Source organism: Sus scrofa, chromosome 2 (genome assembly GCF_000003025.6).
Source record: "Sus scrofa isolate TJ Tabasco breed Duroc chromosome 2, Sscrofa11.1, whole genome shotgun sequence".
In the NCBI taxonomy this organism is placed as follows: domain Eukaryota; kingdom Metazoa; phylum Chordata; class Mammalia; order Artiodactyla; family Suidae; genus Sus; species Sus scrofa.
In genome coordinates this window covers 41,097,272-41,114,173 of record NC_010444.4, presented here as the reverse complement: position 1 = coordinate 41,114,173, position 16,902 = coordinate 41,097,272, and the positions used below count along the sequence as shown (strand labels likewise).

Genomic DNA, 16,902 nt, shown 5'->3' with positions numbered 1-16,902 from the left:
GGCGGGGCTCCCAGGAGGAGGGGCTGGCGCGGGGGAGGGATTGGTGACGAGGGGTGTGGGTCAAGTCTGGGAGGGGTCTGCGGTAGGGAGGTGTCGGCGCGGAGGCGGGGCTCTTCGGGGAGCGGGCGGCACAGGGGTAGGGGCAGGGGGCTGGGGGCAGCGGCAGGGGCAGGGGTGTGCTCCCAGAGGAGGGGCCGGCGCGGGGGAGGGAAAGGGGTGACTGGGGGTGAGAGACCTGCAAGGGGAAGGGTCGGTGGTTTTGAGAAGTCGGTGTAGGGGAGGGGGCGGGGGGCACCACGCGCTTTTGCCGCCAATAACCCGGAGCCGGCTGGAGCCGAGCAGCGGCCCCTGGAGCCGCCTCCCAGTCACCAGCCGGGGCGCGCTCGGAGCGTCTCCGCCCCCGGCCTCCTGTCTCGCCAGGCGCTCTGCCTCTTCTTCCCTCCGCTCACACTCTTTATTTTTAGTAATAATTCTATACGAGTGCACTACGCTCAACAGTTCGCAAAGCTCCTTCGGGTTTTTATCTCCTTAGATCCCACGACAGCGCAGAGTGGCTGACAGGACTGGGATTGCATCATCATCTGATGGGGAAGAAATTAAGCCTGGGAGGGGGTGGAAAGTGTCCTGACCCAGTGTCTTAGGCTTGCTTTGGTGTGCAGTTTGCAAAATCAGACGGAGCTTCCTGATGGGCGAGTGTAGGGTCAAATCGTTGGTGTCGCCCTCAGCGCCTGGCCCTGAGCAAGAACTCACACCCCAGACACCCAAAAAGAAGGCTGGTTCGATTCCTGCCAGAGCAGCCTTCTAACCCTCAGAGCTCCCAGCATGGTCCTGGCCCGAATTCTGATAATAAAGGTGATAACGTAGATAATAACTGGATAATTTTCACCCAACAAAGATTTTCATATAAAATGGCTTTTATCATACACCCTCATACACTGCTGGTGGCAAATAAGTACAATTTTCCTGAAGGAAAATGTGACAATACCAGGATAGATATTTGGATAGATATTTAGCTAGTGATTCCACTTCTGTTCATTTACCACAAGAAAAAAAATTGGAACTATGCGCAAACTCTTAGACTGCACTTTATTCATTATGGGGTTACATATAATAGTAAAGAATTTAGAAACCACCTGAAAGTCAAAAAACAAGTTGATTAAATTGTATAGCCATGCAATTGAATAATAGACTACCATTAAAAAAAATGTTCTGGAAGAGAGCAAATAAGGGAAATGTTCATGATTAAAGTAAATATTATACCAATTTTACACACACACACACACACACACTGGGTGGTGGATTAGAGGTGATTTTTATTTACTTTTTTGTACATAACCCACATATTCCAAGACACACACTGTCTTGTGGGAACAAATGAGGTCACATTAAAGACGATAATCTATATTCACCCCTTAGCCTGGGAAGCCTTGGGAAGTGTCTCTAACTCCACTCATTGCTTGGTGTTTCTGTCTATGACCGCTTGAGGGCAGCATCTCACCTTTGCCCTTCCAGCCTGTGGCATCTTGAGAGCCTAGCCAACCACGCTTAAAAAAAAAAAAAAAAAAAAAAAACCCACAAACTTCATAGAAAGCCAAAGCAGCTCTTCATTCTCAAGAAAACGCAATGTGCAAAAGCTATACTGTGTTTTCTAAGTGTTTTATAACAGTGGCCTTTTTTATTCTGACCATTCCTGTTAAGCATGTTTAATAGGATTAAAATAGGACCCTTCCCGTCTCCACTTTGCCTAAGACCGTAAGGTATTAAATGCCAATTACTCCTACATAAAAAGAGAGGTACAAGACCACCAAAGCAGAACTTGTAAAGGAGGTGTCTAGAAACCAGTGTACAACTTCCTGGCCATGAAAGAGATTAGAGAGACTGAGCAAGAAGAGGATCCGTGGGTTAGTTGTGAATATGCTATGAGCCCTGCCCATCTCGTTTCTAAGGAAAGGCGTTTGTCAGCAAAGCCACTAAGAGAGCTTGGTATGTATCCCTCCAGACCAGAGGCAGGTAGGTTGCTGTCCAATTTATGCTGAGAAATGTCCAATGGCTTTTAGCCAGATAACTGCTCTGAGCAAAGAGAGACTGATGCTTTGGAGATGTCTTTCATTGAGTTCTTCAAAACAAAGATTATCTGAGTATCTCCCATGTGAATGTTTCCTATGCATGAGCATATTGGCCAGGGGATGGTCTTAGACCCAGCCGATGGGAATTTCCAGAGGGGTGAAGTGACACTCACAGGAGAATTGACTACTAGGTTCCTAGAATCTGAAGGAGATGAATTCAATAGCCCAGTCAGAGAGGGACATTTACCCACATCAAGAGATCCCCAAAAATAAGTGAGCAGATCTTTCAAAACACCCACAGTGAATGAGTCAGCATTAAATACTTACCAAGTACAGAAAACACATACGCCAGCTCACAGTGGTATCAGACCAAAAAGAACTTCCTATTCCTTACCTCTCTGCCCCACTACCATTCCCAAACCCTGGAGAAGCCAGAGACATCCTGGTGAGGGGAAGGAAGAGCAAGAAAAGAAACACAAAGCACACCTCTTCCTTCCTCAGTTTTAGAGGAGAAGAAAAACTTTAACCTTAAAATGTAATATTTTGGGAGTTCCTGTTGTGGCTCAGCAGTTACAAACCCAACTAGTATCCATGAGGACAGATTCCACGTTGCTATGGCTGTGGTGTAGGCTGGCAGCTAGTGTAGGCCGGCAGCTAGTGTAGGCCGGAAGCTGCAGCTCCAATTCAACCCCTAGCCTGGGAACTTCCATATGCCGTGGGTGCGGCCCTAAAAAGAAAAAAAAAAAAAAACAAAAAAGAGTGATATTTTGAACTTTTACACCGGACTGGAATTTTTAATACTGAAATGAGAGAGCGATTAGAAGCTTAGGATTTAGAATGAGCAGAAAACTCAAGACAGGGACCTGAAATTTTATCCAAAGGAGCAAGAAGGAACTACCCAGAGTCAGTTTTACTATTGGGGGTGGGGGGGTCTGGGAGAATACAGTTATTTTCTGATTTCATCTCTTGAATACACATGCATCAATACTTTTGCTAACTTCAGTTATATTATTGTGTTATATCCTTTAATACAATTTCTTGGAACTGTTGAGATGTTACAACTGTTTCAACCATGTACATGCCTTTTACCAGCTCTTCCCTTAGCTTGGTTGAGTTGCAATTCTTGAATGGAGCTAGATTTAAATGACTTGATGCTATATCACTTTTAGGTGACTTATCTCCCCATAAGAGGAAAATAGAAAGTATTTTAAGCCATACAGATTATTATAGCTCTATATCATAAATATACCATACAAGTCAGGACATTTTTTCTATTAGATTATTTCATTTGATCCTCTCAATATTACTTATATGCTACGCATTGTTGAAATCATTATTTTATAGATGAGAAAACTGAGGCTCAAAGAAGTTAAAATGATTTATTCCAAGGTCAGTTTTCTGCTCTTAATGTAGGCAGGTTAGCTAGCTACAGACCAGTTCTCTCATCAAAAATAGTTTTAAAAGCTGGGGGGAAATATTTTAAAAATCTGTTTCAAGTCATTGGAAAGCTATCAAAACAGCCAGAACTTGGAGGGCCAAGATCTAAAAGCTGAGAGATTATATTTGGCACTACTTTTCTGCTTGAAGAATTTGCTAATTAGCAAGCAGTGACTTGGAGGCCAAGAAACTGGGCTGAAATCAGCAACTGAGAAGCTGAGAAACTGAACCGTTCTTTTAGCGATTTTATGGGGCTGGTGGGAATGAGAGTAAAGGAAGAGAGAATGTTAGGAGTCCAGGGTCCCCAAGAAGGCCTGGTACTCACCCATAGCTTTCCTCTGGGATCCCTAAAGGGCTGCACCTTGAGAGTAAAGGGGAACTGGAAATGGACCACCCTTTACAAAGACTGAAACGCAGCTTCAAGCTGGCTTAATTCCTAATTGGACTAAGACAAGTTTCCTCTGCCATTATATACTGTCTGCTCAAAAATTAAAAAAAAAAAAAAAAAAAAAAGTTAGGAAGTTCCCATCATGGCTCAGCAGAAACGAATCTGACTGGTAACCATGAGGACTCAGGTTCGATCCCTGGTCTCACTCAGTGGGTTAAGGATCCAGTGTTGCCATGAGCTGTGGTGTAGATTGCAGATGCTGCTCAGCTCTGGTGTTGCTGTGGCTATGGTGTAGGCCAGCAGCTGCAGCTCTGATTTGACCCCTCTCTTGGAGGGAACCTCCATATGCCACAGGTACAGCCCTAAAAAAAAAAAAAAAAAAAAAAAAAAAAAAAAGTTAATTTTTTTCTGGAGGAAGGTAAAATCATCCAGAAGCAATGAGGGAATGTCTGATTAGGAAAGTAATGATTCTTTACATATTACTAAGTTTCCTTTTACAAAATCCTCTCAAAATGTATTTCTTACAATAACCCAGTAAGGTAAAGTTAGTCATTTTACAGATGAGGAACATGAGGCTGAGACTTTATCAAGAATTCCAGAAAGTGGTTACTAGGTTCCAGGTATGTTTAGCTTCGCTTACATCTCATATTCATAGGCTTTTTAAGAAGTATAAGTGAGTGACTTTGCTGTATAGTAGAAAATTGACAGAACACTGTAAACCAGCTATAATGGAAAAAATAAAAAAAGAAGCATGTTACAGATTTCTGAAACTACTAAAATTGTTAGTATATATTTACATCAGTTCTTTCTTTCTTTATTTTTTATTTTTTTATTTTTAGGGCCATACCTGCAGCATATGGAGGTTCTCAGACTGGGGGTCTAATTGGACCTGTAGCCTCTGGCCTACACCACAGCCACAGCAACACAGGATCTGAGCTGCATTTTTGACCTACACCACAGCACATGCAACACCAGATCCTTAACCCACTGAGCGAAGCCAGGGATTGAACCTGAAAACTTATGATTCCTAATCAGATTCATTTCCACTGCGCCATGACAGGAACTCCTTCTTTTTTTTTTTTTAATTAGAGTTTATTTATAGTGTTGTGCCTATTTCTGTTGTACAGGAAAGTGACTCTCTCTCTCTCTCTCTCTCTCTCTCTCTCTCTCTCTCTCTCACACACACACACACACACACACACATACACACATTCTTCTTTTTATGTTATTTTCCATCACAGTCTATCCCAGAAGAGTGGATACAATTCCCTGTGCTATACAGTAAGAACTTATTGTTTATTAAGTTAGTTTTTAACATATTTGACAAAAATAAACGCTGGTTGAGAACAGGAATTTTTGTGTCCTTTTATTATCCAGTTGAATAACAAACTTGCAGATCATAAATGTATATTATTTTAGTAAAATAAAGACTAGACTGAAATAGATGACAGTATATACATTTCAAAAAAAGTAATGTATGAATTCTAGTATGTGCTCCTTTAGACAATTCCAGGAGTTTTTTATTTTTTCCTTTTGGAAGGCAACTTAAAAATGAACTATAATCCTATACACTTTGGTGGGTCATTACTACCATATAACTCCAAATGATAAACTAGGCAGATTACGAAATGCAGGCATTCTGACAGCTAGCTTTTGGAGCATTCTTCCAAAAGTTAGGAAAACACCATCTATGTCTCCAAGTAATAACTCACTAATTAAGAATTATGAACCACACTTTTGGTTCAATTCTGTTCTCATATTTGAATAACTATTAACATATTCCTTGATGCTCTGAAGGCATATATTTAAAATGCATGAAAACTCTAAGGTTCTCAGGACTCCTCATTTATCAAATATTTTAAATTCAGAGGTTAGAAGAACAAACTGAAATCAATCATGAAATGTTTGCATTACTCTGAAGATGTGAATTATAACGGTCATGTCTTCAACATTTACTTTAGTAGGCTTTTGTCATAGAATGATTTGAAATACCATCATTTAAAAATTTAATAACTATCAAAAAATTTAATAACTACCATTCTTTACCATACCATGATAAAGTTGTATGAAAATAACTAGATACAGTATGCACAGTTTGTTATTTGCTATCTATTATGGTTTGCTTAATAGATTTCCTTGCAATCAAATACACTAACTATACACTACCTAACCAATATTTCAGATGGCTTCAGATTGGCTGACTTAGATCTATTACTATCAAAGGTATACTTAACAATTGATCAGCTATTAAAATTTATAAGTAATGTAAAAATTTGAAGTAGGATTAATTACTCTTTCTAATTCTATTTCTTTGAATAACATAAAATAAAATTTTTAAGAGTTCTGAAAGACCTTTAATATACCATTAATAGAAATGAGATCACTGGGAGAGGAAGCTGATGGGGCATAATATTCAAGGGATTCTGAGTTCCTTTTGGACCTTTAGAGTTTGAGATATTGGGCAGGGCTGCTACATTGCACAACCCACATTTATTTCTTTTTGCTTTTTTGTTTTTAGGGCCACACTCACAGCATATGGAGGTTCCCAGGCTAGGGGTCAAATTGGAGCTGTAGCAACTGGCCTACACCATGGTCACAGCAACGCAGGATCCTTAACCCACTGAGCTAGGCCAGGGATCGAACCTGTGTCCTTATGGATGCTGCTCAGATTCATTAACCGCTGAGCCATGACGGGAACTCCCACAACCCCATTTCATTCTACATGAATGGTGCCACAAGAAGTGATACCACATTGGCCTAATTTATGGGGCATCTAAACGGAAATATTCAGCAGGCACCTGGACTTAAGAGGCAAAAATTCGCGACAGATGTCAGGGTTAGAATTGCAAGTATGGGAATCACATGAAATAAGAATTGAAGTCATGGATGTAGAAGACATATAGCAGAGAGAGAAGAGGGCCAAAGACAGAAACTGGAGGAGAGTCTTCCTCTGGTGGGTAGGGGGAGGAGAGAAGCAAACTGAAAAGACAGGAGCCTATACTTGGGAGTTTGGTTTGTGTATACCAGGCCTGCTCCCTGCATGACACCACTGACCCCACATAAAAGCCAATGCTGCAACCTTTGTTATTACAGTGTCAGTCCTGAAATGCTCTTCTTGACTTTTCCTACACCATCTCCTCCCCATTTGCCCACCCTTGACCCTCCGCCTTCCTGTTTATGGTACCTTCTATCTTGGCAATAAAGTGCTCGGCATTGCTTTTCCAACTTTAACTTAGTGTATCTCTCCTCTGTCCCAGACGACACTGTCTCCTGCTAACCTGAGGGCCATCCCTGGGGTTGCATGTCTGCATGCCACATCCTTGCAAATAGCACCCCCACAAAATTCCCCTTGGCCCCATGAGTAGGACTAACCTAAAACAAAACCAGCATCATGCAATGCTATAGAAAGAAGAGTTTAAAGGAGGATGGTCACTTGGGCAGGGGCTCTCTGGTGCCTACAAAAAAAAAGTTCCGAATCCTTCACCTGGACTTAAAGTTTATGCCCAATCAATCTTTCTAGACTTAGCTACTCCCATTTCCCTATAAGACACTACACCTGAACCTAGACTACTTGCCCTTTACTAGGTATGTTTTGTGTGCAAAGGCCTCCCTGCTTTTCCTCCATCTAGCAGCAGAGACAGCTAGTCTCCTGATAAATTTAAGAATGTGAATGTGACTGAGCTTGGCATAAACTCAGTGATAAGTAAGATACTTAACAAAATTTTTTGGCCATCCCCACGGCATGTGTAAGTTTCCGGGCCAGGGATCAAAACCATGCCACAGCAGCTGCTCAAACTGCTGCAGTGACAATGCCGGACCCCCAACTCACTGTGCCACAAGGGAGCTCCCTTAGAAAATCTTAGGTAACAATATGGATCAATTCCATAATAACCATCAAAGCATTTTAAGTAATCATCAAAGTTAATACCATCAAAGTATTTTAAGTAATCATCAGTCATTTTACTCAAGAAGGACTGAAGAAAATGGAATCAGGCTAGGACTAGATCCATTGGGTCAAGCAAATTCTCTATAAAAACCGGGGTGGTAGTGAATTGCATGGTATGTGAATTACGCCTCACTAAAGCTATTACCAAAAGGAAAAAAATTAGTGGCTCAAAGATCCAGGTACACATTTGCAAAGACTAATAGTCCATTAGGGAATAGGAGTAGAGAATATCATTCGGCTGCTGTCCCTCCACAACCAGGTCTTCAGGAAAAGCAACCGTTGACCCACAGGCCTCTGAATTGACGCTCAGATGCTTTCAGGATAAGGAATGCCACTGTCAGATGCTCGGCTGCCTGCTAACCTTAGCCAGGGCATCACTGACAACATCGAGATCGTGCTGCAGCTCGTTCATGGCACTGGTTATGCTCCTGGTGTCTTTCAAGATCTGAATACTCCGTGTATATGGATTATACTTCACTCCAAATGGACGCCTGATTGTTTTGGTAAATTCTCTATTTAAGAAAACAAATAAGAGGCAGTCAATTTCTAGGGGGCAAATGATGAAAACTAAATACTGTCCTTTAGTCTAAAAATGAACATATCTAAATCTTATATATACTTCATGTTCTTCCTCAAGTGACATTAAGCTTTCTCTGTTCCCCTGGCTGGAATGAATTGCTCCTGAATAAGGCTTCCTAGTTGCTATATAGTAATTTGTATTCATTTTTCCTATTAGATTATAAATGGTCTAATGGGAAGAAACCAATTTCTCAGTATATCTTGATTCATATTTGCAATACTGAACATCATTAAAAACAACATACCTTACATATTTACTGTTAAAGGGCATTAAGTCACAGGCAGAAGGTGCCTAGTGGGCTTCTAATTATCCAGCTGCTACTTCTGTGACTTGTCACCATTATTGGACCTATCTTTTGCAGAGGAAAATTAAGGCATGAGGAAGATACACTTTACCTCATCTTCTCTTTTGCATCTTCAAAGCTTTCAGATACAAAGTAGACATCCTGAAAAGTTGTGATGAGACACTCCTGTTTACAGGTAATCTTGGGATCAAAGGGCTTTACTTTGGCATGTCCAGAAAGTGCATGCTAGAGGACAAAGAGTCAGTGAATCAAAGAATACTGTTTTCATAGACCACATTCTATACACAACTGCCAGAATCAGCACACTTCAGAATGTATCACTAATGCAATGGCCCCAACCTATAATTCCAAACTGATTTCCTAGAGCTCTATTTATTCCACACTATACTCCAATAAAATAAATAGCTTTATGTTCCCTATAAATGCTCCAAGATCATCTCTGTTGCCCGAACACTCTTCTCCATATATCAGGCACCCAAGGATCTTTATTTATTTACTCTTATGTTACAGCATCAAATTTGCTCCCTGCACTAGTTACTCCTACACATGACTTGTACCACCACTAGGGGGCAGGCTCCTTGAGAGCAAAACTGTACCTTGGACAATATTTCACATATATCCACCACTCAACAAACACAGGTCAGTTCTTTTGATGGATAAATAATTAATCTCAAAGAATTCCCTACAAATTACTGAAGTTATTGTTAGCACACCAAAAATGGTGAAGAAACAGGAAGATTTTGTAAGCAAAAGCTTTAAAATACTTTTTAAATTTAAAAGATATATCTCTTTGGGGGGTGGGGAGTTGTGCTTGGGTTGTGGGATGGAAATCCTGTGAAACTGGATTGTGATGATCATTATACAACTACAGATGTGATTTTAAAAAAAGAAAGAAAGTATACAACCAGTAAAAAATAAATAAATAAATAAATATCTCTTCAGGAGTTCCCCTTGTAGCACAGTGGAAACAAACCCAACTAGTATCCATGAGGATGCAGGTTTGATCCTGGGCTCACTCAGTGGGTCAGGCATCTGGCATTGCCCTGAGCTGTGGTGTAGGTCGCAGATGCAGCTCGGATCCTGTGTTGCTGTGGCTGTGGTGTAGGCTGGCAGCTGTAGCTCTGATTCAACCCCTAGCCTGGGAATTTCTGTATGCCATGGGTGTGGCTCCCAAAACAATAAATAAGTAAATAAATAAATAAATAAATAAATAAATAAAAGATATATCTATTCAGAAAACTTAGGAAATAGATAAAAATGCCCGTTGGGTAATGTTTACTGCCACCCCCAAGCATTTTCCACAGTAAGCTCTTATTCAAATTCAGAAACTATTTCAGGTCGTGTCCATTATGTTACGTAAATATGGTTATGGGCAAAGATTTACAACCTTTACCTTGAGTTCACTGATGGAAGAAAGTAAACCAGCACCAAAGACTCTTAGCTGCCCCTCTTCTTTACATAGACCAAACTCCACAGTGAAGAAGTAGCACTGAAAATAGACATCAGTATTACTTTCACATCCTGAATGGCTCAATTTAAAACAAAGTACATTGTAAATCAACTGTATTTAATTTAAAAACCAAAAAAACAAAACAACTAAAAATATTAAATAAGTAAAATGTAAGTAAATAAATAAGGAAAACAAATTACGACTCTTAGTCACTAACCCAAAGTACCCTGAAATAAAGTCCAAGACCCCCAGATTAACCTATAAACATTTCTACAATCAAGTCTCACTCCAAACTGGACTTCTCAAACTTTTGTTCCGAGAACTCTTATACAGTCTTAAAAATTGCTAAGGACCCCAAGACCTCATTTATGTGGTCTTGAATGTTTATATGGGTTATGGCTAGCTATATTTACCATATTAAAAATGTAAACTGAGAAAAGTTTAAATATTTACTCATTAATGTTAAAATATAAGAAAGCAGAGGTCCTCTTGTGGCCCAGCAAGTTAAGGGCCCCATAATGTCTCTGTAAGGATGTGACTTCGATCCCTGACCTCGCTCAGGGAGTTAAGGATCCCACATTGTTGCAAGCTGTGGTAGAGGTTGCAGATGCAGCTCAGATCCAGTGTTGCCTTAGCTGTGGCGCAGGCCAGCAGCTGCAGCTCTGATTGGGCCCCTAGCCCCAGGAACTGTCATATGCTGCAGGTGCAGCTATAAAGAGAAAAAATAATATATATATATATATATATATATATATATACACATAACATTATATTGTACAAAACCAAAAAAAGAAGGTGAGAAAAGTAGCACTGTTTTACATTGTCACAAATCTTTTTAATGTCTGACCAGATACTATTTAATGTCGGGCTAGAAAACAGATTATCTGCTTCTGTATTAAACCTGCTGCAACAGGTTGTTTTGATTCTAGTATATGAAAAAAGGCAGCCTCACACAGATAAGTAGCTGGGAAAAGGTTGAATATGGTAATAGCCTTCTCAGACAATGGTGGATATTCTTCTTTGACGCAATATCAAGCTCAACAAGTGGTAGTTTCTTAAAGTGCTGCTGCTGCAATGTGGAATCTGAAACCATCTCAAAGACTTTTGTCTCTTACATTAAAATCCGCTTTGCATTTTGAACAGACCTTTCATCAAGAGCCCTGTGTAGGGGCTTCAGGGACTCCCCAGGTATCCCCAAATCGCAATCTGAACAGCACTGTTCTAACCATCTAGCCTATTTCACACGACCTCCCCACCCTCATACACTCTGCTCTAGCTTCTGTCATTGCCCCAGACACATCAAGCACCTCCTGTCTTTGCTTGTGTGCCCTCCTCCTGAGCTGCTCTTCCTTATTTTCCTGGCATGTGAAAACATTACTCATCTTCCCTGGGCTGGTCCAGATGTTCATCTTCCTGAAACCTTCCCCAGGAAGATCTCTGCACTCCCAGAGCCCTCTGCCTAAGCTTCTCTAACAGGCTTGCTCTCAGTCTAACGTAACTGTCTCTGTATCAGTTCCTTGAAGGTGGGAACCAGGCCTTACTCATCTTTGTATTTCCACCATAATGTCTTGCACCTAGTGCTCAAAAATATTTTTAGCATCATTTTTAGGGAACCGATCATTTTTACTGAAAAAAGAAGGGTATCCAAACTATTCATTCTTGTACTCTAGTAATCTCTGTTCTCTACCTTATTTTTAAGCTCATGTCTTCTTTTGATAAACCTAAAGTGTTACATCCTCCTTTAATGTTATTTATTTAAATTAAACATGAACAAAGATAAATTTTCTAATGCTCATCTTGAATATGTACTTCCTCTTTTTTTTTTCTTTTTACAGCCTCACCTGCAGCATATGGAAATTGCAGGAGTTGAATCAGAACTGCAGCTGTTGGCCTATGCCACAGCCCCAGCAACACCAGATCCGAGCTGCATCTGCAACGTACACTGCAGCCTGCAGCAACACCAAATCCTTAACTCACTGAGTGAGGCCAGGGATCAAACCCACATCCTCACAGAGACAATATTGGGCATGCATAAGTTCCCAGACCAGAGACTGAACCTGGGCCACAGTGGCAACAATGCTGGATCTTTAACTGCTAGGCCACCAGGGAACTCCTTGAACATGTACTTTTTAAACTACGCAAATAACCACATTCCCCTCCCTTCCCAGTTAAGAATTACTGATCTATACAGCTATCCAGATTTATACCGTTGCCAGTTTTTGAACAGCCTCTTCTGAAGCTCCAAGAGAAGCCAGGCCAATTTCTTGGGAGAACTGAGCAAAACTAGGTTCAGCCAAAAGGGGGACATGACCTAAGAGTTCATGGCAGGTATCTCTGAAAAAGAAGTACAGATTTGTCACACTGCGACACTTTACATAAATGTATAATCAGCCATTCAATCAAATCAAAACCTGATCTTACTTTTATTCAAACTGATTAGGTAGTTTTACTTTGGAAATGGACCACAAAGGTTACTATTACAGTAAAGAAACTATTTTGGTTCAAAACCTTGGCCACTCACAAACACACATACCTAAGTTCATTCAAATACCCACAGACATCCACCCCTCATCCCACACCCCCAAATCAGGTCTCTGTCATACGTCACCTTCTCAGTGAGTCCTTCTCTAATCACCCTTTTTCAAAAAAGAAACACACACACACACACAACTATCCCCTTCTCTCGCTTTATTTTTTTCAATATGGCATTTATAACCAAATATATATATTTGCTTATTTGTTATTACCTAGATTCCCCCATTGGAATATAAGCTTTATGAAGGCAGAAAATTTTGTCTGACTTTTTGTGTGTTCTATCCCTATGCTCAGAACAGCATTTGCCACCTAACAGGTTGTCAATTACTAATGGTAATAATAATGATTAACATATACAGCCCAGAACATGTATTACTTGCTAGGCACCATTCAAAATGCTTTACATGTGCTAATTCACTTGATCTTCACAGAAAACTCATGCTGTAGGTGCTATATTGATGGATGGATGCTGCGGTAGAAGTACTTACGGCTCTGGGGTGTAGAGGGGGTCCGAACCGTGTCTCACATACTGTGTGCAGTGAAAAACTCGAAAGGCTAAACCTGATAAGAAATCTCTTGGTGATAAGTAACCAGCCACAGGACGGATGGAAAAACCTGTGCGTTCTGCAAAGCAAAAGAGAAAACAGAAAATCTTCACCAGAACAGACTATGTACTGCAACATTTAAAACTGCCAGTGGCACCAGGTGACATTTTGAGGGAGGGCATGGAAACTAAAATGTTATCATATGTGTGCTACCGGGAAGTCATAATTATGAAGCACTTCCCATGGCCAGGCAATGGGTTAGACCTTTTACACATCATATCTCCTTCCATGTTTATGAGCTAAAGTTTACTCTTCTCATCGTGACAGCTGTAAAATCCAGGCTCAGAGACTCAATAACATGCTTAAGGTCACACAGTGGATGATAAAGGTAGGGTAAGAACCCAGGTCTTATGCTACACCTTGCTCTCTCCCTAACAGGTTTAGAATATCCCCTAGACAATCTTACTTTTGTTTTTTAAAGACACTTACGAACAAGATCTATTAATATGGATCAGAACCATTTTTGAATCTGTGTCATTTTAGTCAGTGCTACCTCCCATAGTTTCTTTTATCTAAACCGGATGATACTTTTTTTTTCTTTTTTTTTTTCCTTTTTGGGCCATACCTGGGGCATATGAAAGTTCTTGTCAGAGGGGTTGAATTGGAGCTGCAGCTGGAGGCTTCGCCACAGCCACATCGAGGCGAGATCTAAGCCACATCTGTGACCTACACCACAGCTTGTGGCAACACTGGATCCTTATGCCGCTGAGTGAGCCCAGGGATCAAACCCACCTCCTCATGGATACTAGTTGGGTTCTTAAGCCACTGAGCCACAGAGGGAACTCCTGGATGGTGCCCTTTCATTCCCCAACAGTTGAGCTGCATGCCCTCTGTAAAAGTCACCTGCTACTATGCTGCAGTGGCTCTGGGGACCTTTGTAAGCTCTAATCTTGCCCTTCATTTCAAACTCTCACACTCCGGTAATTCCAGTTCTACCCCATTGCTTTGGACTTGGATTCTCCCACTCTGATGGGCAATAAAATATTCCACAAAGAAGGAAATGTTCAACACTTAGGCCACCCAATAGGGCAGCCACCAGCCACATGTGGCTGTTGAGCACTTGAAATGGGGCTAATGCAGCTAGGGAACTAACATTTTGATTGACATTAATTTTAATTATTTAAACAACCACAGGCATCTGGTGGTCCCCATATTTGATGGCGCAGGTAACCCCTTCCAACTCATGCTTCGTTTGAACTGCCTTTTAATCTTGGCTTCTCTCTTTGACATTTTCCCTTGAAACACCTTCAGCAACAAGCTCTGTAGCCTGCTCAAGCTCCTAACCCCTAGTGATCAACTTTAAGTTCTGTATCCATAACAAAATGTTTCCTCCAAATCTCAAGCAAATGTGACTTGATAACTTCTATAGCATGTAGCACATGGTTTGTCCATCTTTTTTTTTTTTTTTTTTTTTTTTGTCTTTTTGCCATTTCTTGGGCCACTCCTGCGGCATATGGAGGTTCCCAGGCTAGGGGTCCAATCGGAGCTGTAGCCTGCCGGCCTACGCCAGAGCCACAGCAACGTGGGGTCTGAGCCGGGTCTGCAACCTACACCACAGCTCACGGCAACACCGGATCCCACTGAGCAAGGGCAGGGACCGAACCCGCAGCCTCATGGTTCCTAGTCGGATTCGTTAACCATTGTGCCATGACAGGAACTCCGGCTTGTCCATCTTTAAGTTCCACAAGGTCATATACTTTGGTTCTCTGCCACCTTAATCACTACTTTTTTTTTTTTTTTGTCTTTTTTAGGGCTGCACCCACAGCATCTGCAGGTTCCCAGGTTAGGGGTCGAATCGGAGTTGCAGCTGCTGGCCTACACCACAGCCACAGCAACTTAGTATCCAAGCCGTGTCTTCGACCAATACCACAGCTCATGGCAACACTGGATCCTTAACCCACTGAGTAAGGCCAGGGATCGAACCCATGTCCTCATGGATACTAGTTGGGTTCATTAATCACTGAGCCACAACAGGAACTCCAATCACTACTTTTTTTTTTTTTAAATCTAGTTTTTGTAGGAACCACTTACATGGGTTCTTCCCTCTCTTGTTTAGCTCTTAGTGTACAATGGTTAAGTAATTAGAATTATTGCTCAACTCTTGTTTAGCTCTTAGTGTACAATGGTTGAGTAATAAGAATTATGAAGTTGAATAGATATGCAGATTTTATAACAGTTTATGTAATAAATTCAAGGATTATAACATCACATCGTGATGGAAATAAGATAATCTCCCTTTGAATCAAAAAGATAACTTCTATTTTTTTTTCTCCCTAAGGTTCTAATCTGCTGAGATCACAGGGGATATTTATTTTCCTTACTGTAGACACCGGAGAACATCGATCATTTTATTTCCTATACTAGCTAAAAAAATAAGGAAACTTGGACCAAATACACATGATGAACTAAAAGAAACAAAATTTTCCTTACTCTTTGTTTATGCTTCTACAAACACATCTTTTCCCTTGGGAAAGTGACAGAATCTTGATGTGGAAAGGGCTTCAGAGATCATTTACTCCAACTTTCCCAAAGGTGCATGAATCTCCTCTGTCACACCCTCTAGGGGTGTGGAACTGTTGCATGAACATCTCCATGAACATGGAACTAACCAGCTTATGAGCCTGTTCCATTTTTCTTTTTTTTTTTCTTTCTTTTTTATTTCTTTCTTTCTTTTCTGTTCCATTTTTCAAATGGTTCTCTCTTTTTTTTTTTTTTTTTTTTGCTTTTTAGGACCATACCCAAGGCACATGGAGGTTCCCAGGCTAGGGGTCTAATCGGAGCTGTTGCTGCTGGCCTACACCACAGCCACAGCAACACAGGATCTGAGCCACATCTGGGACCTACACCACAGTTCATGACAACACTGAATCTTTAACCCACTGAGCGAGGCCAGGGATCAAACCTGAAACCTCATGGTTCCTAGTTGGATTCGTTTCCGCTGCGCCATGACGGGAACTCCTCAAATAGTTCTTTCAGTAAGAGCTTCTCTATTTTGACTGTCCTCTACTTTAGGGCAACATAGTCATCCCTCTATTACATAAGATGACCTTCAAATATTTAAATAAAGCTATAAAGTCTTCTAAATTTCCAGGTTTAACACCCTAAGAATCCTTCAAATTTTATTTGTTTGATACATTTTCTAGTCCCCTTACAATTCTGCTCACTTTCTTCTACACTTGTTTCAAGTTATAAAGGTCCCTCTTCAAATGCGATACCAAATTCTCCTGGACAGAGTACAGAAAAATTCTGACTTCTCACATAACAACTTTATTCCACTATAAGAGTTCTATTATGACTGAAACAGAGCTTACTATTCCCTTACAAAAAATTAATTAGCTCATTACCTTTCAAAAAGTTGGAGACATCTTCCAATTGTGGGATATTATCTTCCCGGTATCCACAGTATTTAGAAAGCAAGGGTAAGTTTTTGAGATACTCTCTGCAGGCGTGGGTTGGGTACAGTTTGTTGAGTTCTCGGAACACGGTTCCCCAGGTCTTAATCTCCTCTTCAGTGAATTCAACCTTAGGAATGGGGTCTCCACTGATGAAATAAAGAGAAGTTATTTTGAATTAGCATCCAAGAAACAGTAG

At 40.9% G+C, this 16,902-nt stretch overlaps 1 protein-coding gene across 3 annotated transcripts in view; it reads right to left on the bottom strand.

Annotated features, from left to right (window-relative positions):
- TPH1 (tryptophan hydroxylase 1) overlaps positions 5,169-16,902 on the bottom strand; it is a 33,383-nt gene continuing 21,649 nt past the window's right edge. For all 3 annotated transcript variants that reach the window (XM_003122941.3, XM_005661097.2, XM_021083266.1), the window contains 6 exons: positions 16,656-16,852; positions 13,195-13,330; positions 12,379-12,505; positions 10,115-10,210; positions 8,813-8,946; positions 5,169-8,349 (listed from right to left, as the gene is read on the bottom strand). In XM_003122941.3, coding sequence (XP_003122989.1) covers positions 8,175-8,349; positions 8,813-8,946; positions 10,115-10,210; positions 12,379-12,505; positions 13,195-13,330; positions 16,656-16,852 — 865 coding nt within the window. In that variant the 3' untranslated portion in view covers positions 5,169-8,174. The remainder of the gene's footprint in view (positions 8,350-8,812; positions 8,947-10,114; positions 10,211-12,378; positions 12,506-13,194; positions 13,331-16,655; positions 16,853-16,902) is intronic.